The sequence below is a fragment of the Gossypium raimondii genome, chromosome 12 (genome assembly GCF_025698545.1).
Source record: "Gossypium raimondii isolate GPD5lz chromosome 12, ASM2569854v1, whole genome shotgun sequence".
In the NCBI taxonomy this organism is placed as follows: domain Eukaryota; kingdom Viridiplantae; phylum Streptophyta; class Magnoliopsida; order Malvales; family Malvaceae; genus Gossypium; species Gossypium raimondii.
This window is the reverse complement of record NC_068576.1, coordinates 56,198,670-56,222,645: the sequence shown is the minus strand read 5'-3', so window position 1 is coordinate 56,222,645 and position 23,976 is coordinate 56,198,670. Positions and strand designations below refer to the sequence as shown.

The 23,976-nt window shown below is 32.2% G+C and overlaps 5 protein-coding genes across 12 annotated transcripts; 2 read left to right on the top strand and 3 right to left on the bottom strand.

The window, feature by feature from the left end:
* Positions 1–659: 659 nt before the first annotated feature.
* Positions 660–4,425, bottom strand: LOC105765557 (uncharacterized). 6 transcript variants are annotated; one of them, XR_008192068.1, is made up of 3 exons: positions 3,727–4,425; positions 1,001–1,640; positions 660–930 (listed from the first exon to the last, which is right to left on the bottom strand). XR_008192068.1 is itself a non-coding variant. In XM_012584732.2 (2 exons), exon 1 carries the CDS (start codon positions 4,335–4,337, stop codon positions 3,738–3,740), a length of 600 nt encoding a protein of 199 aa, XP_012440186.1. In that variant the 5' UTR covers positions 4,338–4,423; the 3' UTR covers positions 660–930; positions 3,727–3,737. The 6 variants fall into 6 exon arrangements, 5 of the variants coding, with proteins under 5 accessions (XP_012440186.1, XP_012440189.1, XP_012440191.1 ...); XM_012584732.2 differs by lacking the exon at positions 1,001–1,640 and having other exon boundaries at positions 3,727–4,423; XM_012584735.2 differs by lacking the exon at positions 660–930 and having other exon boundaries at positions 937–1,640.
* Positions 4,426–5,176: 751 nt separating this feature from the next.
* Positions 5,177–6,531, top strand: LOC105762550 (F-box protein SKIP23). The gene is made up of 2 exons (XM_012580308.2): positions 5,177–5,474; positions 5,588–6,531. The coding sequence occupies exons 1-2, from the start codon at positions 5,177–5,179 to the stop codon at positions 6,529–6,531; spliced, it is 1,242 nt and encodes a 413-aa protein (XP_012435762.2).
* A 1,149-nt stretch (positions 6,532–7,680) lies between these two features.
* LOC105765554 (uncharacterized) lies at positions 7,681–10,506 on the top strand. The gene is made up of 7 exons (XM_012584730.2): positions 7,681–7,815; positions 8,477–8,673; positions 8,764–8,904; positions 9,162–9,270; positions 9,386–9,447; positions 10,020–10,123; positions 10,209–10,506. Exons 2-7 carry the CDS (start codon positions 8,581–8,583, stop codon positions 10,309–10,311), a joined length of 612 nt encoding a protein of 203 aa, XP_012440184.1. The 5' UTR covers positions 7,681–7,815; positions 8,477–8,580; the 3' UTR covers positions 10,312–10,506.
* A 1,412-nt stretch (positions 10,507–11,918) lies between these two features.
* Positions 11,919–16,100, bottom strand: LOC105765553 (methyl-CpG-binding domain-containing protein 13). Of its 3 annotated transcripts, none has more exons than XM_012584729.2 (6): positions 15,557–16,100; positions 14,488–14,613; positions 14,275–14,370; positions 14,049–14,150; positions 13,617–13,797; positions 11,919–13,412 (listed from the first exon to the last, which is right to left on the bottom strand). In XM_012584729.2, the coding sequence occupies exons 1-6, from the start codon at positions 15,638–15,640 to the stop codon at positions 12,244–12,246; spliced, it is 1,758 nt and encodes a 585-aa protein (XP_012440183.1). In that variant the 5' UTR covers positions 15,641–16,100; the 3' UTR covers positions 11,919–12,243. The 3 variants fall into 3 exon arrangements, with proteins under 3 accessions (XP_012440183.1, XP_012440182.1, XP_052481461.1); XM_012584728.2 differs by having other exon boundaries at positions 14,049–14,195; positions 15,557–16,097; XM_052625501.1 differs by having other exon boundaries at positions 14,049–14,195; positions 14,275–14,378; positions 15,557–15,579.
* A 5,228-nt stretch (positions 16,101–21,328) lies between these two features.
* Positions 21,329–23,851, bottom strand: LOC105765552 (membrane steroid-binding protein 2). Its single transcript, XM_012584727.2, has 2 exons — positions 23,429–23,851; positions 21,329–22,018 (listed from the first exon to the last, which is right to left on the bottom strand). The coding sequence occupies exons 1-2, from the start codon at positions 23,737–23,739 to the stop codon at positions 21,673–21,675; spliced, it is 657 nt and encodes a 218-aa protein (XP_012440181.1). The 5' UTR covers positions 23,740–23,851; the 3' UTR covers positions 21,329–21,672.
* Positions 23,852–23,976: the final 125 nt, after the last annotated feature.

Sequence of the window (23,976 nt, the reverse complement as noted above, 5' to 3'; positions counted from 1 at the left end):
TTGTTTCTTGGCCAAGGTTTTTTGTTGATGAATTATACTTGTATTGCTTAAATCCTTGTTGATATCATATTACAATACTAAAAATAAAAATAAAAACAGCTATTGTCATATATTCAGTAACATTTTGAAATTATAAATTAAATTATTTAACTTTCAAAGTGATTCGAAAATTAAAATAATGTAATTTGTAATTTAAAATTTTAATCGCTGCCCGCTGCTTCCAATAAGATAAGTTAAACAACAGGTCACATGGCCTATGATTTGTTCTTTGAGTTCATTAGTATATTAATTTTCCAACATTGTTTCAAAAATCTCCATAAACAAAGACTTTTGGTGAATGATTGAAGAGAGGAATAAATAAATAAATTACTTTTTTTTTTTTTTTTTTTGCTCCTAATCTTAAATAATAAGACTCACACTTATTTTGATGATTCACCCTTCATACTGCTTTCTTTATTTTATTTTGTATGGCCTCATTTAGCATCTATAGGTTAATAATGTCTTCTTCGAGGAGACATAAAATTATTCATGGACTTTCCACCTGATTTTGTATAAAGTTCAAGTAACCATTTATGGATATTCAAAATGGACAATACATTTAACCAACGCGTATACACTGGTACGTATATCGTTATAAGAAAATGCTAATGGAATGAAAGTAGAATCAAAAACATTTGAGTACCTGGTGTTACTATTTACGTTTTGTATGATTTCAGCTGCAATAGCCAACAGCTAAGTACAGATTGTGACATTTGCTAGCGGTTCTCCAATTGGATCAAAGGAGATATCTAATACAACAAGCTTGCAACATCCCCTCGCTAACTCTATTCTAATTTTCAAGTCTCAACAACAATATCGAATCTCTTCAAACAACTACCATGCTGTTTGACTAAATATACCTGCGAGCGTAAATCCACTCAAACCCGAAACCTGCATGAAAAGTGCACATTAGTGATTAGTGAACTGAAACCTGTGAAGTATATTATTTTTGGTTTCATACAGCTCAATTGATGTTAATGGAAGAATTCTTGATAAAAATCCATGGGAGAAGATATGTTTTGGGCCATTCGAGGAGGTGGTGGAGGTAGCTTTGGGGCAGTCTTAGCTTGGAAAACAAACTCGGTGCCAGTTCCAGCTAATGTCACCGTTTTCAGAGTTCACAGAATGTTGGATCAAAACGCAACTAATTCATCAGTGGCAGTATGTTGCACACAAGTTTCCTAAAGAAATACACATGAGCATCCACATGAGAAAGGGTGAAATCAAGTAAAGATGATGATAAGATGACAATTCAAGCACGTTTTAGTTCCATGTTTCTTGGAGGCACCGACAAGCTTCTTCAATTGATGGAAGAGAAATTCCCTCAACTTGGACTAACGAAAGAAGATTGCTTGGAAATGAGTTGGGCTGAATCTGATCCATACTTTGAACAGTTTCCAATCGGTGCACCATTGGAAACTTTACTTGGTAGGAATCACAAGTCTGCTCTTTCGAAATCTTTCTTCAAAGCAAAATCTGACTTTGTAAAACAGCCTATTCCAGAGAAGCAAATCCACGGCTATGGTATTTGTAGCCTAAGGAGGGAAAATGAATGAAATTCCTGAGACTGAAACTCCTCATCCTCACAGAGCTGGTAACATCTTCGTCATTTTGTACATGGTGGATTAGGAAGAAAAAGAAAATATAAACTCTGAAAAGTTCATGAGTTAGATGAGGAGAGTTTACAATTACATGACTCCATTCATCACAAAATCTCCACGAGAAATATATATTAATTACAGAGATCTTGATATTGGGGTTAATAAATTTAACAACCACAAAGGAAACTATGCACAAGCTAGGATTTGGGGTCTTAAATATTTTAAGAACAACTTCAACAGGTTGGTGCATATAACGACAAAACTTGGTCCCAAAACTTCTTCAGGCACGAACAGAGCATCCCTCCTCTTTTGTGATTGTTAAAGAAGGGAGCATACTAGAGCAACCTTAATCATAATGGAAACTTGTAAGATCAAATATAGATTTTTTTGGCAAGTTCTCTATTGATGAATGATCGACTATATTAAAGCTAAACTCTCATAGTTTCAACCAAGGTTTCCTTTTTCCTTTTAATCTAATCCAATATTTGACTAATTGATGACAAATATAGTTCAATACCAAAGAAACAAAATTGAAGTCTGAACTCTAAAAAATAATTATGAGTTATCATGTTGAACTATCATAGTTTCAGTCAACTCATGTGCTCAAGGGTCAGTTACTCATGGGATCCTTAAATACTTGAAGGGAATACCTGGTAGATGATTGCTATGGTTTGAGAAATTGCTCAGACCTAAAGGCTGCTATCACTATAGCTTAACCTGGTTCAACATGACAGGACAAAGCACATTGAAGTAGACCGGCACTTCATCTAAGAAAAGCTAGAAGAAGGGCGTAAATCTTTTCTGTATATCCCAACTCAAAAGCAATTAATAGATGCTAGCACAAAAAAAATAAAAAAAGGGTTAGTTTTTATTATTTAACTTGCATTTGACTCTTTCATTACTGAAGAATCGGTTGTGGCTATACATATTACCAGCTTGTAATATATTGAGGATTCATTGTTCTTATTCTCTTAATCTTCAAACATGGTATCAAAGCAAGCTGTCCTATTTGTTCATCTATTTGTGATAGGTTGTTTTATGGTTACGATGCAAGATTTATGCCACATGATAGGTCCATTATGCCTACATGTAAAATTCATGTCAAATTATAAACCTTCAACATCCAAAGCTCAACACAAGCACTCTTAAGATCCCTACCTAATGGCCTAACAGAAGCCTCCTGGAGTTTCTTGGGGGTGAGACAGCTATTAATGCCTGAATTAGTAAGAAGTCAATTAGGACAGCATTAAAGTAATCAATGTATCTACAAAGCTTTTTATTAGACTTCAATTGCTGATGAAAGTGTGAATTTCAGTAACCTCAAGAACATTGGTAATCAACCATGATTAAAAGTTTTTTCTTAGGAAGAAATATAATATTGGCAGGTGTTAGGAATTTGAGATGGCTGATGAACAGTCAAGTTTGATCTTAGGCTAGATCTTACTCTGCTACCTACTATAAAAATTCCCAAGATGACCTAGTTCGTTAGAGCATAGGTTTCTTTTTTTATTAAACATGATTAAGATCAGGATAATTGACTTGAACTATGGTGCTCCCTAAAGTACCCATGCTGCACAATACATATCTGGAAATGACCCTCCAAATACATTCCCAATATATGAAAAAAAATATTGAACATATGCATATATCCGATATTCACACTCAAGTCCAAGTAACATAGGATTTAGAGCATCGAAACTTGTTCACAGAATATTTGTAAATGAAACAGTAACTGGTGACTGAGAGAAGACTTCTAATGTATTTTTGAGGGTCTTCAGAAAGCTTATATATCATTTATTATCCAAAATACAAGGTTCCATCACAATAGATACCCATAACTCATGAAAGCAAGTTGCAATAGTCTTAATTGTTTCAAGTTTTATACCAGGCAATGTATATACTAAATTAAAGTACAATCTTATATGATTATATATATATATATACACCTTCAATTGATTTAAGTTTTGCAGAAAAATGCAGAACAACCTAGGACCATTACAACAAAACCAACAACAGCAAGAACTAAAGCTACCAGATCTTCAAAAGGAATATATATATATATATATATTGGAGATACAGAACCTACCAGGGATTTTGTCACTCAAGATTGGTATGTCGAGCTCGGATGGCCTCAGGACTCTCTCCCAAAACCTCACCCAATTTGTAAACCACCATCTCAAACAACACAAACATGGCCCCCTCATAGACACTCCCCATAGGCAGCAATGTCCTTGATTTCTCCCCACCGCCATCATCAGCCATAGTCTGGGCTGCAACATACGCTACCACATTTGCATGCCTCACACTGGATCCCGTTTCAGGCTGGGCAGTCAGCAACAAAACTCTACCACCATGGGACCGTGCCACCGAGCAAATAGCATCGACAGTGGAGAACCCTCCAGGGCCAGCTGATGCTACGAGAAGGTCTTTGGAAGTAATTGGTGGAGTAGTCATGTCGAAGACGAAGTGAGCAGAGAGACCCAAATGAGCAAGGCGCATACAGAGGGCCTTCAACATTAAACCCTCTCGGCCTACACCATAGAGAAAAACGCGACCCTTTTGGGACGCTATGGAGGCCAATTCTGCTACCATTAGGTCCAAAGCTGGTGGGTGGATACTGGGTTTGGAGAAGATGGAGGCTATATGGTTGCATATTTGTGAGGCTAAGCTTGCCATTGAAGCGTTACCCGTGTCCATGGTAACCGAGTTTCAGGGCTATTGAACTGGAGTCAGCCGAGTTGAGAAGACTATCTCTGGCATATATAGTTGCTGACGGGTCCTCGAGCGGTTTATTTTATCGGTGGAGGATTTGGAATTTGGATAAGGGGTGAAGTTGCCAAAATGTGAAATTACAAATTAATACAATAATAATTTTACTCATTAACCTTTTTTAAAAATTAGATAAATAATTATCCAATTATAAAAATTATAAAATAATTATTTTTTTTACTTACAGCTTTTAATTTGATATTTTATTTTGCATTTTACTTTTTTAATGTATTTATATCCAATAATTTCCAACTTATATGTAAACTGTAAATTTTAAAATTGTTTAAAAATAATTTTTAAGTTTATTGCTATTTTGCAATTAAATATACTATTGAAACTGAAATAAAAATTTAAAAGTGGAGACAATATTACAATAAATCATTTAATTATTATAATATTTAAATTTAATTAAAATCTACATTATTATAAAAATAATTTCAAAACCTTGTTCAGTTAAATTCAATCTAATCTTATTAAATTCATAGTACATACATTGTTTCTCGGAAAGAAAAAAAAAGTTGAAATAGATTAAAAATCAATTAAATTTTATGTTTTTAATAATTTAAATTTTTAAAATTTTTAAATTTAATAGCTTTGTTGGGTCAAAGAGACTATTTAACAGTTTTGGCCAGTTTTACGATTCTCACCATAAAAAGGCCAAAAATAAGAAAAATAGCTGAATTAATAGCCGACATAGATAAAAAAAAGTTTTTTTTCTTTTTGCCGATATAAGCGTCCATAATCCGTTCACAATTGCTACTCTCGTAATGGCGAAAAGAAGAAAAAGCCTTGCTGACCAAGTTCCCACTGAAATCTTTTGGTCTATCTTCAACAAGTTAAGTTTCATAGATCTGATTCAAGCCAAAGCTGTTTGTTCGTCTTGGAATTTAGCCGCAGAAGAGTTCGTTTCAAAGATGCCATGGCTAATGCTTCCTTCGAAGAAAGAAGTTGAAGAAGGAGACGGTGCTTTTGTTAACAACAATGGCTACAATGGGTTTTTCAATCTGTGTGAAAATAGGGTTTATAACTTGAAAACCACGCCAATGGAATTCAGGGAAAGCTGCTGTATTGGTTCATCGAATGGATGGTTAGTTTTCTTGGAACACAAGGCAGTCCCCTTTTATTCAACCCTTTCAAGCAAATCAAAATACACCTCCCTTCTGTTGATTATCTTTTAGGGTTAAAAAAGATGGAAAGAAACGAAGATGGTGAGTATGAACTTGATTATCTTAAAAAGAATCAAAGGTTCTTTTTCAAGGTCTGCGGGAAACAACAAGTACGAGAATGTTTTATTCAGAAGGCAATCCTGTCTGGAAAACCAGATTGTAATGAAAACTTCGGTGTGGTTTTGTTATGTAACAATCGTGAAGAGATTGCTTATCATCAACGTGGATACAATTCTTGGACCGTCATTGATGTTAGCCATCCACCTTACCGAGACATAATCTGCCATAAAAACCATCTCTACGCATTGAGTGATAACAACAGTATCGAAGTATGGGATTTAGGCGGCAGGGACTACGTTGGCCGGATCGTCAATAAGTCCGATATCGTTCTTCCCTTTCCCGACAAGTCACATACCAAAGGAAATTCTTTAAGAGGTTTTGGTACCAGCAAGTTCTATTTGGTCGAATCATGTGATGATCTTCTCCTTATTGTGAGATTCATTGGAGATTATGTGGGATTTGATGGAACATTACTTACTGAGTGGGATCTTTTAACTGAAACCTGCACCCAACCCAAAATTTGTCCTTACAGAACATGTTTCTTCCATGTTTATAAACTGGATTTCGATGAACTAAAATGGGTGGAAGTCGAATCTTTAAACGATCGAGCTTTGTTCTTGGGCGGGAATCAATCTGTCTCTGTCTCCGTTCAATCTTTTCCAAACTGCGAAACAAATTCTATTTACTTCACCGATGATTGTTGGGAGAAAATGGAAGAAGATTATAATTATGGTGGTCATGATACGGGCATATATAACATTAAAGATGAAAGTTTCAAGCCAATTTATGAGTTTTCTTCAGACAAGATTCAACCACCACCTTGTTGGATCATCCCATCAGCTATGCTAGAATCCCAGCTTGGACAATGTGTTGCAAGCTTGCCGGGCTGTAACTAATTTTTTTTTTCATCAGATGTGAATATAAATTCTTTTTATTCTATTTTTGTTTTGAATGTAATTTTTTTTCATTAGATGTGAATATATAAATTCCTTTGATTCTATTTTTGTTTATATTTGTATGATTTTAATTTCGGCTGCTTTTCTTGTTGGTTGATGTCTCAGCCATGTTCTCGTTAGAATAATAACATTAATTACGATGATAAGAATATAACATAATGTATAATCTTTTTACTTTCATTGTTTGTGTTATATGAATCTGTTTGATCCAATTCATGCACCACAAGTTAAATAGGAATGTATTTTTCTATTAGATATTAATTATAATAGGGTTGTTTAACTCTTGTATAATTATTTTTAACATTAATGAATTTCTTCTCCCATATCCGTAGTTTTTCTTGATAAAGATTTTTCATGTAAAATATGCATTTTTTTTTGCTTTGCGATCATTATTATTACCATTATCGACAAATAGTATAACAATTTGGAAGAATTAAAATAGAAGCTCAATTACTAGTATTATTATTTATATTAATGAAGGTTCATTATAATACTATTTATTTGTTATATGATTATTAAATGGGTATTTTTTCTTTCAAAATGTCGGTCTAGTGAATTTAACAAAAAATATACATTCTATCAATCTGTTCTTTATTAAACAAATATAGTCTACAGCATTTAAAAAGAATATATAAACATCAATAATTAAATTTATTATTATACTAATTAAAATTATGTATAATTAATAAAAATTATTAATACCATATTTAATTATACTTGATTGATGAATTTCGAAATTGACAATATCGAAATTGTGAGCAACAGGGAAGTCTTTTATCAATTATTTATATTTAAGAAACCTAAATATATTAATTTTCTTTCATTTTATAATTTAAAAATTTCTAAAATATTCATATGATATTTTTTACTTTTAAATTATTACTTTTTCCTTATTCTGCCCTTCTCTACATTTCCAATTACCGGTTGAATCCGGACGCAATGGTTGCCGTCACCTTCGATTTGTTTGACTATTATCTTAAATTTTAACGAACCTCTAGGATCTTGCCACGTAAGCGACTTGGTGTCCACTGACGTGGCCCAAGGGCAGCACTGGAATATAAATAGTTAGGCGCACCGGGGGAACCTAGAAAAAAAATGGCAAAAGAATACAGAAAAGAAGATTTCTTTGGAAATTAAAAGCAGTAGCTCTTAATTAATTAATTTTTTTTTTACAAGGCTCAACGGCAGGAGTAAGCAGAATCCTGCAATCAAATTCCATCCATAGTAAGTATTTCTTTTCAGATTTTACTTGCTTGATAATGTTTTTTCGTTGGATCTAAGTTTTCGTTATTTTTAATTTTCTTCCTTAAATTTGTGATAGCTTTTCTCACTCTCGATCTGGCAGTTCTTGTCATGGATTCTTTTTTAATTTTCTTTTTGATCTTGCGAAGCTGTTAGTGTTTTTCTATTTTTATCGCTTCTTCTAATCTGGATTCATAGTTACTTTTTTAGTTCTGTGAGATGAGATCTCAACCGTATCTTTCCACCGCTTGATTGGATCTATTGTTTTTTCGTCGTTGTTGTCAAATTTGATTTGATTTCCTTATTGATTGAAAGTTTGGATTTGACGCGATACATTCGTGGTTTATGTTCCATTTTATTTGTTAATTTGAGTAAATTTGGTTCGTTAATTTTTTTGTAGGAAATAATGAATGTTGAATGTTTGCATCTTGAGATGTTAGATTGAATCGTAGGAAGAGCTAAAATAGAAGCAAGAGCTGTTTTATTACGGATAATTTGCTGAATAACAGGCTTCTGAAATGATTTTACTGAAATAACTTGAGCGATGAACACTAGGACTTTGAACACTTGACTGGGCTGAGTTATTTGTATTTGACTCGCTCTGTTTGATCTTTTATTTAATTTGACTCACTTCTGATTTTAGGAATCTGGAGTCGGGACTGTAAATTATGAGAACAGTTGACATTCAATTGTATTGGTGAAGACCGGAAGGAACGTGTAATTTATTAGAGAGTAAACAAGACAGAGATGTTCTCACTCTTTTATGGACTTTATAAGTACCTATTTAGCAAGACAGAGTTTCATGTACTCATTCTTGGAATCGACAAGGCTGGGAAAACAGTGATTGCAATAAACTCATTTCTCTCATAGATTTCATTTATATTGAAATATTAATTTCAGTGCTGATCATTTTTGATTTTTCTGGACTAGACTTTGTTGGAGAAATTGAAATCCGTATACTCAAACTTGGAAGGTCTACCACCTGATCGAATTGTTCCAACTGTTGGGCTTAATATTGGTCGCGTCGAAGTTCTAAATACAAAACTTGTGTTCTGGGACTTGGGAGGCCAGGTAAGTGGATGCTGAATCAAAAGCTTTGGGTCTATTCACTCATTTTGCTGCAATGTGTTCGATATAACTTCTCAGAGCACTCTGCTCGGTTTTTATTGAAATGTATATAAGGGAGATAGACTGGAAATATGTAGTTGCAGTGTTTGATGGCAAAAGCTTGGCATTTTTTTATAATATATTTTCTGTCGTGCATGGTGTAATGTCCAAAGCAAGTTCAGTGTGTGACACTAATTTATCCCCTTTGTTACCTTTATCAGCCTGGTCTTCGCTCAATTTGGGAGAAATACTATGAAGAGGCACATGCTGTGGTATTCGTAATTGATGCTGCTTGCCCTTCACGTTTTGAAGATTCAAAATCGGCACTTGGTAAGTAATTTCCAATTGTTTAATGAAATGGGTTTCTACTAGTACAGTACTAGGGTATTGTATACAGTTGTATAACTTTACTATAGTTTACTAATATCTTTTACTTTTTGTCCAGAGAAAGTTCTTAGACATGAGGATCTTCAGGGAGCCCCTCTCTTGATATTAGCAAACAAACAGGTATCCTTAGTCCTTACCAAAATCCTAACTATTTGTATTAAAAGTGGACAATGAAAATTCTATCATTTCTTCTTTAAAGCTTCTATGAGCGATCCTTGTTCTATATCATATCTCTCTTAGTACTGCCCTAATTTGTCTGCATCTAATGCTGTATTTTTGGCTGTTTGGACTTGGAAGCATTTGGTTTCATATGAACCTTAGGATGTGTTAAGTTGAGTGAAAAAACAATAGAATGGATAAAAGAGGTTGGAGAAGTGAAAAGAAAATATTTAGTATGCTTAGTAAGAGATAGTAGTGAGAGGAAAGAAAATAGAAAAATGACCATTTTAACTCGTATATACAAACACAAATCATTCCAAATTGGAACAATAAAAGAAGAGAAAATGATAGATGTAACTTAGGCATGCATGTTTACAAAGATTATCCATCATTTTTAAAATCGTCTTAATTTACAAAGGATGTAATGGTAAATTAATATGATTTTCATTTTTCTTGAGCTTAGTAACTGTTATATGTTTTCCTTTTGTTCTTTATGATAAACAGTGAGGTCAACATTTGTGGCTTTGATGCAGGATCTTTCTGAAGCTGTAACAGCTGAAGAACTCGCCCGATATCTAGACCTTAAAAAATTGGATGAAAGGGTTTACATGTTTGAGGCTGTTTCTGCTTTTGATGGGTAAGTTCTGTTTATTCATAAAAATCTTGTCTCCTTGACTTAAATTTAGAGAAGATATAAACATTAAATTCTACTTTTACCGCAGAACGGGGATTAAAGAAGGCGCGGAGTGGTTAGTGGAGGTAATGGAGAGAAGCAAGAGAACCGAAATGTTGAGAAATCGTGCAGGTATGACCGGTCCTACTTAGACCCTAGAGGGAGGAAAGATACCTTGTTAAAGTTGCTTTTACCCTGCTTTTGTAGCCCTCCTGTAAATAAATTCAGGGTTTTCACATTAGATTTTCATATTGATTAACAGTTGATCAAGTTTTGTTCTTTTCTTGTTTTGATCATGTGTGAAATTTAGATGATACTAATGTCTTGCAAGTTATCACCCTTCGAAATGGTTTCTCAATTTCCATTCAAACTAATAATTGTAAAAGATGCTCTTTTATATGAGAAAGAATTCAAATTTGATAGTTCTTATAAAATTATACAGTCCAAGGTTCGTACTTGGTATTTGTTCAATTAAAATGGTTTTATTGTTCAAGTTGATTTAATTATGCCCCAGTCCTTGTACTCTTAGGATTTTTGAACATGTCCCTTCTAAATTTCAAGAATTTAATCCCTCTATTGTTTAATATATAAATTAAAGTTCCATTGAGGGATTAGAAAAAAAGAGGAAGACTATTTTTGAAAGTCTGAAGAATACACAGATTTGGAGCACTTTTGGGATTAGCATTTCCTTGGAAGACATCAAATTTAGACTTCAAACACTATTATCCAAAAAAAATTCCTAGTGTCTGACTGATTAAATAATTAGATAAATGTGTTTCATATTAACCATAGAAATAAATAAAAATTTTAATAGAAAAATTAGTTTAATCTTGGATTTAATATTAAAAATTTATTTTATTTATTTTTTAAGTAAAAATGATAAAATATAATTCTAACTTTTTCATTGTAAGGATTAGTTTGGCAATGCTTTTGAAAAGTACTTTTGAAAAGTTTGGTTTAAAATTTGAGTATTTAGCATTGCTATCAAAAGTATTTTGAGAAATAAAATATATATTTTGGGCATGTTATTAGTAAATAACAAATATACATTTAAATAATATTTATATTAGTTAATATTATTATATTTTAGTAAGAATATAAAAAATTATTATAACTTGTTAATATTTTAATATATGAAATATAAATTTTAAATATTTTAAGTAATAAATATTAATTATTTATAAAATTTAATTAGAATATATGAATTATATTTTAAATATTTAAATATAACCATTAAATATTCGTAATTAGTATTTTAAAAATAATTTTTTATTTTTAATTAATGATTTTAACACATTTGTATTTAAGCACCAAGAAAGAAAAAAAGAAAAGTAATATATTATTAGAGGAGTGAAAAAATAATTAAGCACTAAAAGTGCTTTTGGGAGAAAAAAAGCTAAAAATTTTAGCTTCTCCTATCCAGAAGCCAAAAATAGCTTGTTTACACAACTTTTCTTCTAAAAATACTTTTAAAGTTAGAAGTACTTTTTTAAGCGCGGCCTACCTGGTCCAATGGAACTGCATTCTGTTTTAATGAGAATTCTACACGAAAAAAGTGGACAACACTTCAAGTGGAGACGGGTTTCAAATGAATATACATGGGTGGAATTTGCGGCAAGTAGCAATCTAGATTGCTTTCTGTACATTCGTGATACCATTTAAATAAGTAATTGATAATAATGCTACTAAAAAATTCAGTTTAAATGCTGTTATCAATTTTCGAAAATGTAAAAAATATGTAATCATACACTACCAACAATAAAATATAATCATATCTTATCTAATATTTCTACCAACAATAAAGTTAGAAAGGACTTGATTACAAATTCCACAAAAGTGTCAACAGTGCCAAACACGATTGGTGGGATTTAATGATGCAAACCACATCCTAACATTATGCGTACCCAACTGGGAAACAATAATCATACTTAAAATGTCAAACAAATAAAAAACATTAAAAGAGAGAAATGTTACAACATGGTTACTAGTCTTCCTTTCTTTTTCTTTTTTTTCTTTTTTTTTTTCTAAATTCTGGCTAGTTTCCTGCACTATACAAATTAGAAAGACGATATAGCCTTCGGCAATCACGGCCTCTCTCCACTCCGATGATGATGGTGACTGTAATTATATATAGGATTTCTAATACCGTGCTCTTTAGACATTGACTTACCTGTAACATCGTATTGCTGGCGTATGAATTCGGTTTGCGAGAATTTATCAAGACCGACGTCTGGCAATGTCAAGTGGTTAACAGATTGGTTCGGGACAGAGCTCGGTTGCTGCTGAAAGCAATGTTGATTGTCCAGACCGTATTCGACCGGAATTGCCCCTGTAAGAGTTTTTATTGCGAACTCAATGCAAGGGTCTGCCCAGATATCTGCCAAAGGCATTTCGAGGGATGATTCAGGCATATCGTGGCCTTTTTCGACCTTTCCGGTATGTTCTTTCCAAATAGCTGGGTCTGTCAGAGGCATATCGAGACCGCATCCTTCCCTCTCGGCACGAGCTTCCGGAGTAGCTTGAATCACTGGATTTTTTCCACTATTTGACTCTGATATCGTTGGAGTATCGCAGGGAATTCCGGTGAGAGTTTGAATGGCAAATGCAATGCATGGATCTGTCCATAAATCTGCAATAGGCATATCAATGAGAGACCCTGGCACGCCACTAGCTTTATCATCACTTTCAAGCTTCCTGGAACCGAGAGGCAAAACACTTTTATCTTCGCCTGCATTAGTTTTTGTTTCTAAATTTCCAACATGACCATTCACGACCAGCATGTCCACGGAAGAAACCGTGTTACTCATACCCAGTATTGGTTCTTTACTCTTAGAAGCATCAAGGGCACAGCTTGTTTCCAAAGAAGACTCAAGTAAATCCAGCTGCTTGGAAGCCCTATTGATAAGGTTACCAGGGGATGAATTCTCCTCTCCATCAAGTACTTCACTTAATTGCTTAATTGAAGATCGGCGAGCTCTAGTTTTTATTTCCGGTGTTGGATCAAGTGCAACTCCAGCAAGTCGTTTTGAAGCTCGTCGAGGGGCACTAACATCTTTCTTAAGCTTGGTCTTGCTCCTTCCTTGTTGGGTTTTTTCAGTTTCATCATTCATCATCCCATCGTCTCTACAATGTTCATCTAAGCCGATCCCAACTGCATCACCCGAAGCATGTGCACTTTCTTCTTTTTGTCCCATCTGTTCCGAGTCCTTAGCTTCTGACAGGTTCAAGCTGCTCGATTCAGCATCTACTCCAGCTGAGGTACAGAAGATAAATTGAATCAAATCCATTACCCTATCTCGTGCCATCAATGAACATCACATCGGAATCCAACACCCCAACTTTCAGCATCAAACAGTCCATTACCAAAGATTAAACATTATAATATCTGATTAGAATAATTAATAATACCATAGAACAACAACATTAACCGGAGTTTTGGGGGATTGCAACTTTAAACCTTTATGCTGATTTGGAGTATGTTCAGAAAGGGACATCTGTTCTCCAGTACTGGCAGAATTAAGCATCTCTTCTTCCTTTGTTATCCCACTCGAATTCGAAACATGTTCAGCAGTCTGTTTCTCTACTTCATCAGTCATTCCTTTCACAGCTACCTTCTGGCTCTCGACGATTACAGGCTCCTAAGGGACAGCAAACAAAAATCAAGAACCGAGTTCAAGTTTAGGGTAATTCGTATCAAGATAATGCTGTTTCAAGCACTTAGGGATACCATAAATCAGATACATAGATTTCTAAACCCAAAGTGAGCACGTCGGTACCAATGACTGATAATCATAACCAGGGAAACTAAATGAGATGAGAGAAACTAACACTAAGCAACCGAGAAATACAAATACAGAAGCTTGGAGAAACCGAACATAATTATACATACACAGATATCATCTTCTTCCAAATCCTCTTCATTGCTTTCATTCTCCTTAGGCTTGAAAGCAAGCTTTCCAAGCTTCCCGGTTTCAACATAACGAAGAGCATCCTTCATGGAACGAAACACATATCCACTCACAGGATCAGTGTAAAACTGCAGAAATATACATATCAATTAAAGTAGAAATAGCCAACATCCATAAATGCAACAAAAACTAGGATACTTGCAATACCGGATCTCTTCTGACTTTATTTCCCTTCTTTGTTATCTTAACTTCCTTAGTCCATCCCGGAGGTAACCCTTCTGCCTCGGCCTTCTCGACTGTAACCTATATTGCTTGAACAATCAAAAAAAGGTTTTTGTTTAGTCAAACAAATTATGGTAAAAATCAGCATATATTTAAAGTTATAAACAAAAAAGGAAAGAACAGATTTCATCAACAGACATTTTTCGAAGATTGTTTGCTCGGAACTTTTTCCTTCTCTTCTGTTTTAGAACCACAATTTTTGAGATAACGAACCACTTCTGCCCTGGAAATGAATCTAAGTTCACCACATGGAGCATAGTAACACTGCAATATAAGTCCAACATGTCATGTAAGCTTCAAAAACAAATCATCTAGCATTCATTGGTTGTTGCCAACAAGACCATTTTTATTTGTTTGGTCCGATGCTAGTGGTCCAACATACATAACAAACCACCTATAAGTAAAGATTACCAAAACAAAGACAACCACTACAAGTGTTTCCCTCATTCAAAGACAATATTATTCGATCTCCGGTTTAGAAGAAAAAGTGAGGGTACAAGTTAAAAAAGCATCCTCTTCTTAAGCAGCATCGCATCCACTCCAAACAAAGTCAAAGATAAACGGAAAAGATCCAAAAATTAGAAAGTACACTGCTAGAATTGTTAATGGAGACGTACCCTCAGGCATGCATATTATGTAAGTTGCATGAAATGAAAATTTTTCTAATGGTTTCCTTCCCTACGAGAACACACACAACCTTATTTCTCACAAATTTTATACCAAATAATTTCGAGAATTTCGCAGTTCAACTACAGCTTTACATAAGAACCATTTGTTCCCTTCAAACATTAAACAAGTTACCATGCACTAAAACCTATCCATTAAACAATTCAGTCACTACATCATCATCAACCTTCCAACAACTATAAAACTAAATGGATAGAGTAGTTCTTACATCCTACAAGCACTCAACTAAAAGAGGAAATAATAAATAAATATTAAAAAACAGTAAATATAAAAGAGCTAATTACAGAAGTTATAATAGTTGAAGTTCAAAGATCTTATCTTTAACATGCTACAAACTTAGAACATTAGGTCAAAACTCAAAAAATTGAATTCCCAACAAGTAAAATTAGGTAAAAACAAACCAAGGATCTTACATTTTCTAAACCTAAAACCTTGAAAAATCAAACAAAATAGCTACAAATTTATAATAAAAAAAAGTGTTCTTTATCGACAGAAAAAATTAATCAAATTTAACACATACCTTATCTTTTTTACCATTCCTTCTTTGCCTCACCTCTACTTTCCAACCAGGTGGTAACCAATCATCACTTGTTTGGTCCTCCATTATTTTTTTTTCAACCCTCCTTGACGGAATAAAAAAAGAAAAAGAACTTTCCGGCGACAGAAAAGAGTAGTGTTGTTTCAAAGCCTAGAAGTAACACTAACAAGTTGAACCCCAAAAAAAAAAAAGGGAAAGTGTAAATTCAAACAGAGGGTTTTCTTCAGAAACCACGTGTAGCCATAAAACTTACAGTGCTCCAATTCAAGATAATAATAATTATTATTATACACTAAAAACGACGAGTCCCGTTCTTCACAGCACCACACTTTGGGTTTGGGTTTTCGTATAAGAAAGTAAATAATAAACAGCATATTCTGCTTCGCCCCTTCCCTTTTTGTTGTTTATTAGTATTAAATTCTTTAGCTTTGATTGCAGAAAATTTAAAAAAGAAAAGAAACAGTGAAGAGGTGAAGGTAAAATTTACGTGACATGTGCTTGGCTCAGCTTGGCTTCGGTTTCGGTGCGTTGTAATTTTTGGACTAACAGTGCGTTGATGTAATATTTGGACCAAACGGTGTTTTCCTCATAGAAAAATGCTGATCGTGAATGAATAATAAATTTTTGGATCTAAAGCGTAACTTTACCAATATATTATTTTGTGATTTTATAATTTCTTTTAAAAACTGTATAATTTATATTGAATTTTGGATTAAATTCGAATTTGAGTTAAATCTAAGGGGTTTTTTTTCATTTAAAAAAATGAGTATAAAATTTTATTTAAAGCGTGTGGTGGTTATTTGTTCAAGTGATCATATTATATGTTTCGCAATTTCATTATTGCTTTTGTCTTTAGAATGGACCTCTTTGGCCCAATAAACTCTTATGATTGCAAAAACGATTACATAGGGCCACTAGTTTACCATTCATGAAATGGTTTAATTTTATCTGGTCCCTGTACTCTTTCAAGTTTAGTCCTTAAATTCTTTTTATTTACAGAAATACAACCCTTTTACTTATTCAATCGTTTTTTTTTACTTATTATATATATATATATATATATAAAATAAAATATAAAGGTTGGATAAAAAGTAGATTTTATGTGAAAGGTCGTCTCATTGATCAAGAATTACATAATTAATTATATATATAAAAAGAAAAGTATTTTTAGTTAAAAGAGATATGGACATAAGAGTTAGGAAAATAAATTTCTTTATAGTTTATAATTTAAAGGAAAGTTATTTCATTCAATAAATTATTAGTAAATTTATATTTCAGTTATTTAATTTTAAAAGTTAAAAAATAGTTATTAAACTATTCGAATATTTTGATTTATGCTATTTGACTATTAATTTTTTTTTTAAATCTGGTTGGTGAGCGATTCGATAATCGGTACAACAGAATAATACCCATAGACAAGAAGAAGAACAGAGAAGAAAATTGTTTGAATTTTAAATTGTGACGTTTAAAATTGTTTCATAAGAAAAAAAAACTAAATTATAGAATACGAGTGGTCGGAGATGGGAACAGAGAAGGTATACAGTGACAATTAACAGTCCAACAACCTAAATGAAGACTTTCGAATAGTTTAATAATTATTTTGTACTTTTTAAAGATATATTAATAATTCAATAATCTTAAATATAATTTATTCAAAAAATTAAAATAATCAAAACGGACTCAAATTATTCAATTAACCCTAATTATGAGTTAAAAACTTTAAACAATAACCCCTGATTTAAAAGAGTCCAAAAGACGATACGCGTCGTATTAATACAAGAACATAACCCTAAGAAGAAAAATGAAATCCAATATATTCATCTTTACTGTCTCAAACATCCATAACTACTAAAAACAATGCAATAAAGAGCACCTTCTTCTTCATCTTCATAAATGGAACTTTTATTACACAGCCGAAGGGTACAAATCAATTATGAAGTGGGTTTGGTCCCCCAGGGACAAGTCTATGTGAAACTACATGGACTGATGAACTGGTTTTAGGCTTCCCTATAGGGCCCCTACCATGGATAACAGTGAAGGTTCTTAAGAACATGGGAGAATACCTGTCCCTTAATCTTTGATCAATTAACTCTCTGTGGCTGCTTGTTTCTTGCTTGATATGTCGACAACTTGTAACACCCATTAATCCTAGGATGATCAGAAAAACAAGGAACATAACTAAAGTGTTTTCTTTAGTTCTCATGGTGATGGTAAAAAGAAAAGGCTTGAAAGGGTGAAAGGGTGAAAATGGTGGAAGAAGGTTTGTTTTTTGTGTTGGAAAATGCCTATATATACGAAGGATTTCAGCTGACTTCTGGTGAAATAAATAAATAAAATATTTAGAATTTGTTTCCAAAGAATACATTTGTTGGACTCACATCTTCTATTTATGTCGTAAATGTCAACGGTTTGATGTGGCATTTGAGCTTCACAATTTCCTACTCAATATGTCATTTTCTAATTGGTTTATCATATTGAAACCAGCTAATTTTTAATTATAATTTTTGGGAAATTAAAATACAATTTGATATATTATTTTATGATTTTATAATTTTTTTAAGGGATTAAATAGGATTTTTTTTAAGAATCAAAGTACAATTTTATCATTTTCCTTATTTTTATGCTAATGAAATAAATATATATTTTGGATACAAATATAGATATTAACATGTATTTTTTCTAATTATATCTGTTCTTTTTGGCACATTATTTAGAACTATCTATAGTTCCTCCCTAACCCATAAATAATGCTTCAGCACACTCAAATCCACGTTCTCTTACATTAACAACAATATCTATGCCAATCGAACTAAAACTTTATTAGCTTAAGATGTAATTTTGTATTATTTTTGGTACCAATAAAGGACCTTAATTACTCTACCCTTATACAGTTTGTGATTTTTTTAAAATATTATAATATATGTAAGGTTAATTCAAAAGTTCCAACTCATTTCTATACCTGTATTTGAATTTTGGTGTTTTTAAGAAAATAAAACAAAACGTCTTTGTGATAATTAAGACTTTATAAACCATTCACTATTAACTTAAAATTACTCTTACCTACTCTTATACAATATTTAAGTTATTTAATTCTTATTTAAGAGCATATTGAGTCTTAACTTGATTGGTATGAATATTATTGTCAATATAGGAGGACGTGAATTCGAGTGCATTGAAGCACATTATCCTCCTATTTATGAGTTAAAAAAGGTTATGAGCATCAAAACATCGACTTTAAATAAGCTAATAGGAAATAATGGTGCCTGACCATTGCTTATTAATTAAATTGGATTTTAATTTATAGGAGAAAAAACAGTTGACTTTTATGGCATTCAGCCATTGGATTTCACTATTTTGAAATTTATAAATGAAAATTTAATTTTCTATGATAAAATAAAAGAATATGTTTTATTTATTTTATTAGTTTTCCAATCGTGTGTTCTCCTTTTCCATATGATGTCCGTACATTGATCCTCTCTCTCTTTATATATTTGAGGTGGCGAATTTTATTATTAGTTGATGCTGGATTTAGTTTTAGTTTTTCATTTTATTTTTGCAATATAATGTTTTAATAATACTAGAATTTAATAATTATTATTTAATTAAGATTAAAAGTTTAAAACTAAAAATACGGTATTAAAATAATCAAATAAAAATATAGAGATTTTTATATCCCTATATCATGGCATATTTATAATGTTATTCTATATGAGATCATATCGTGTTAATACAAATGATTTAATGGGTAACGTCAAAATGTCATTAAAGAGTCATCACATCAAGTTTAATCTCATTTAGTAATCTCAACTTTCCAAATGTATCAATCTTTTAAGGTAGTCTCATTCGTTCCATTTCTCATATTAAGAGATAAGTCCAACTCATATTTTAAACTGAAGTTATGATTGAACTATATGTAAATGGCAAGGCACTTATCCATTTTCTCAAGAAAAGAAAATGGGAAAAATAGCACATGCGAAAACTCTGCTCAAACAACAACTCAGTATCATTTGACCACAAGTACTGCGGCTCATCTTAGTCTCTCCAGACTCTCACAATGCTTATACAACAACTCAATATCCTTTGGCCACAAGAATTGCAACTCATCTTAGGGTCCGTTTGTTTATATGTAAAAGGTTTTATGGAAAATATTTTCTGTATTTTTCTATGTTTGTTTCACAGAAAACAACTTGGTCAATGGAAAATGACTTACAGATCAACAGAAAATAAGCATTTTTTCCTTATAAAATGACTTACCTTTTTAAAAAGCATAAGTCATTTTCCGAAAAAGAGCTACTCAATAGATAATTTTACTTTTATTTAAAAATTAAAATTTTACTTTTATATAAAAATTAACTTAAATCAAATTTAATATTATTATATTGACAATAAATTTTATTTTTATTTTTAAAATATTTAAAATATTTAAAATATTAATATAAAATATTATATTTTTAATATTATTAAACATACGTATTTAATTATTTATATTTAGTCATATAATAAATTATTAATATAATTTATTATTTTAATAAATTAATTAATATTTAAATTTTATTTTAATAGTCAATTTTAAAAATAATAATTTTAAATAATATTATTCACATATTATTGAAAATACCAATATTAATATTTTAATACTAAATATTTATTACAATTATAAATATATTAATAATAAATGTTTTGTAGTATAAATGTTAAAATATATCATAAGTCTATATACTCTTCACAAATTTGCAATTTAATTTTTGTACTTTTATTTTCAAGAATTTTGTCCCTATACTTTCCAGATTTGAAAATCAAGTCTAACTGCTAATATTGTTGATTTTTTTGTCAATTTTGTTAAAGTCACACTTTTAAATAAAAATACTCAGTTGGTAGTCATGTAACTAAAAATAATCGTTGCAATGAACCTAAATTTAACAAAATATTTTTAATATATGTAAAAACAATGTAAAATATAAAATTATAGATATAAAATAAACTCAATTAAACAATGAAAAAAAATCTCAAATGTAAGTTTGTTTAATTGAAAACGACTTTTATGAAATATTTTTAAAGAACCTGCTAAATAAAAGAAAATATTTTGCACAGATTCATCCAAACAGCAGAAAGTATTAGCTTTTCCAAAAAAGTAAGTCATTTTCCGGAAACCATTTTCAGTGAAACAAACGAAGCCTTAGTGTCTCTCCATACTCCCACAATGCGAACTGCTTTGTCAAACACTCTCCAATATTTTTTGTTGTAATAGAATTAAATCCATAACCTACCCATAATATAAAGATTTGAGATTTTGGACTCATAAATAAGGTTTATAGTTGTTTTTACATGTTAAGCAAAGATTTTTAGAATCAAACTCATGATTTAACCAACTAACCACTTATTCCTAGTTCAATTGATTTAATCGATCCGATTGATTTGTTTAATTCAATTGAATAAATTATTTAAAAAATTAAAAATTATTTAAAATAAAAAAAATCAATTCGATCGTTAGTTCAACCAGTCAAACCGTCAATTCAACCAATTTAACTAGTTCACAAATCAACCAATCTGAATCCTTATTCCAGGAAACTCTGAAAATAGTGTGTTGAAAATTATAGCCATGTTCATAAGCTCATTGTGAATAATAAAAATACCAATAAAATCAATGGTTTTTTTGAGTTCCCCTGTTATCTCTCGCAACTCTTGGTACCAAAAGAAATGCATAGCATAAGCAATTCAAGGGAAACATTGTAATTCAACAAATCCATCATGCAATAAGAGAAAAAGGACTCACAGTACCTCTATTAATACCTTATAATGCAGCAGCAGTAGCAACAACAACTAGTTATTTTGTTGAACAAAGTAATTAATTCCTGCCCACACATATCAGTTCATCATAATAAGTATTTGTCTGAATCCCCAGGTTTTTTAACATTTATTTTTTTGATGGAACTAATTATTGAGGCAAGTTTTGCTAGAAACAGTATCTGCACTAACTTGAGTTTATATATAGAAGACGATTCACATTCATTCGAACAACACAATGCTGTCTCTTCCGGCATGTCCAGTACAACGAGTGATCACCTGTTCGAAACAGAAACAGCTAAAGCTCGAACATGTTACTCCTCCTTAGTATCTGCAGGAGAAGATTTTTCCTCTGACTCAGTAACTGGAGTTTGTGATGGACCATCTTCAGTTTGCTTAGTATCAGTTTCTGCAGCTCCTGAGGCTTCACCACTGGCATCCCCTTCGGTTACTGGAACCATTGTCTTCTTGATGGATCCAACCTTCACGTACTTGCTCATGAACTTGTACTCCCAATCCTGCAATGCGTCCAATTCGAATGGACCGAGATCTGAAATATCACCTGTCAGATCTTTTTCTTCGAAAGACATCTTTGCAAGAGCTCTGCTTGCATCTTTTCCGGCGAACAACGCATAAGGTCCACCAGGTCCATAAAACATTCTGCAAGAAAGATTATATTCAGGGAAAAGCCAAGAACTTTCTGATTCATTCAATTCATAATTCTTTCATATGTAAAGGTCACTTGAGAAGGTGATACTCAACCACTCCCAAGGCATTACGTATAGTTCGAACATGACAAAATTGTATCAGACCAGTTCAGTATCATCAGTTGCACTTCATTTAGCCACTTACAATGCAAATTACTCTAGAACTACGCTGGTTGATTACCGTTCTGACATTATAAAGCAAGTTTAATAAACTACCAAACTAAGAAGCACAAAGAAGCTTAAAGAATATGAAAAATTTTAACAAACAATGCAATTTACTCTAAAACTATGCTAGTTGATTGCCTTTTGACATTATACACCAAATTTTAATAAACTATCAAACTCAAAAAAACACAAAGAAGCTTAAAGAGAAAAACTAAGGTGCATAATTATTTTAGCTTTAAAAACATAAATGATTCTGTTAAAAAATAAAACAAATTGCATAGGAATAAAGTTGGGTGACATAAGAACAACGGATTAAGCTCAACAAAGTTCAAGGCTTACCTCGAATTCTTTACCTCAACCGTGTTCATTACAGTCATGCATGTTACAGTATTAGAGACAGAAAGGGAAGACACAGGACACAAGTGTGTTCCTATAACTACTGAAAAATAGTGTTCCAACTATTGTGTTAGAGAGAAACAAAATTCACAGAAAAGAAGCCATAGCTGTCTCATCTTTTTGCTTAATTGGATTGAGTACATATTAGTACTCGAGAATTGAAATAAACTTGTATCAACTAAGATACAAAAACATGGTAACAGCCTCTGATCACAGAAACAGGCTAAATATCCAGATGAAAGGGAAAAGCACCAATATATATATATGTATGTATGTATGTATACTCTCATTTCAAAATATATGATTCAGGGTCAAAATCTAGAACTTTTTATTAGACAAGCAAGATCAACTAAACCGAAAATAACTTGCAATGACTACTTTGGTTAAATCCCATACATGATTTATCATATTCATCACAGTAATTACATGGAACAAAATAATTTTTCTTTTTTAAGTTTGTCTCATATGGTAGCAAAATCATAGGGTGCTTAATTAATCAAAGAAAAAAAGACAGTCTACCATCAATCAACTGAAAAGTTCAAAGAAACCAGCAAAATAGCAAAAAGCTGCAGTCAAGAAAGCTTTCCAGTTCAACCATGAACTTAAAAGGCAAGTAAAAAGGTAATATGTAAAGTAAATTAATTTCAAGCAAAAACCTCAATAGCAGCGAACCCCCAAAAAAGTTACCAAAGCAAAGCTGATTTCCCAACACACCCCGTTGACCCCAACAAAGAATGGAAAAAATTAAAAGAACCCAAAAAGAAAATTCCCAAAGAAAAAAGAATTAAAGCTTTATTTAAACCTGCTTTGAGAAACATCATAGATCTGGCCCTTGATGGCCATAAGGAGTGGTTTCTTTGAATCCGACCCATCATACTGCTTAAGTTCCTCCTCGGTAATCTCGCCGAGCTGAACCGGTGGCGGCAGCGGCTCCATCTGCTCCTCGAAAGCCGTAGACCGTTGATGGATATGGTCATCGGATGACCCAAATAGACCCGTTGCTACATAGTAAACAGCCCATAACAGAGCTAGAACCGTGAAAAAAGTGGTCGGAGATAGACCCGTATACGCCGTTATCGCCTCCTTCAACGTTTCCCATAGCTGCAAAGCCATATCGCTTTAGCGATCTTAACTCAGCTGAGTCTGAGAGTCGCTCGTGATTTGGTCTTAAAATTGAAAGAGCAGAAAATGGCTTTGACGCTTTGGTATTAGAGTTTTTTGCCTGTAGCTGTAATTTATATGCTCCATTTCTCCCGCAAAATACTAATTAATTCCTCTTTTTAATTACATTTAATTTAATAATTAAATTAAATAAACTTTGGTATGAATATATGGACTTATGCTATTTTT

Bases quoted from the DNA above. Each gene is read 5' to 3' on its own strand.
- LOC105765552 (XM_012584727.2), bottom strand. From the start codon at position 23,739: ATGGCTTTGCAGCTATGGGAAACGTTGAAGGAGGCGATAACGGCGTAT. The intron at 22,019-23,428 runs GTTTAAATAAAG...TCTTTCTTGCAG, and splicing joins TATGATGTTTCTCAAAGCAG to AATGTTTTATGGACCTGGTG.
- LOC105762550 (XM_012580308.2), top strand. From the start codon at position 5,177: ATGGCGAAAAGAAGAAAAAGCCTTGCTGACCAAGTTCCCACTGAAATC. The intron at 5,475-5,587 runs GTATTGGTTCAT...ATTATCTTTTAG, and splicing joins GGAATTCAGGGAAAGCTGCT to GGTTAAAAAAGATGGAAAGA.
- LOC105765554 (XM_012584730.2), top strand. From the start codon at position 8,581: ATGTTCTCACTCTTTTATGGACTTTATAAGTACCTATTTAGCAAGACA. The intron at 9,448-10,019 runs GTATCCTTAGTC...GCTTTGATGCAG, and splicing joins TGATATTAGCAAACAAACAG to GATCTTTCTGAAGCTGTAAC. The intron at 10,124-10,208 runs GTAAGTTCTGTT...CTTTTACCGCAG, and splicing joins GCTGTTTCTGCTTTTGATGG to AACGGGGATTAAAGAAGGCG.
- LOC105765557 (XM_012584735.2), bottom strand. From the start codon at position 4,337: ATGGACACGGGTAACGCTTCAATGGCAAGCTTAGCCTCACAAATATGC.
- LOC105765553 (XM_012584728.2), bottom strand. From the start codon at position 15,640: ATGGAGGACCAAACAAGTGATGATTGGTTACCACCTGGTTGGAAAGTA. The intron at 14,196-14,274 runs GTATTGCAAGTA...ATATTTCTGCAG, and splicing joins ATAAAGTCAGAAGAGATCCG to TTTTACACTGATCCTGTGAG. The intron at 13,798-14,048 runs GTATGTATAATT...GCTGTCCCTTAG, and splicing joins TGGAAGAAGATGATATCTGT to GAGCCTGTAATCGTCGAGAG.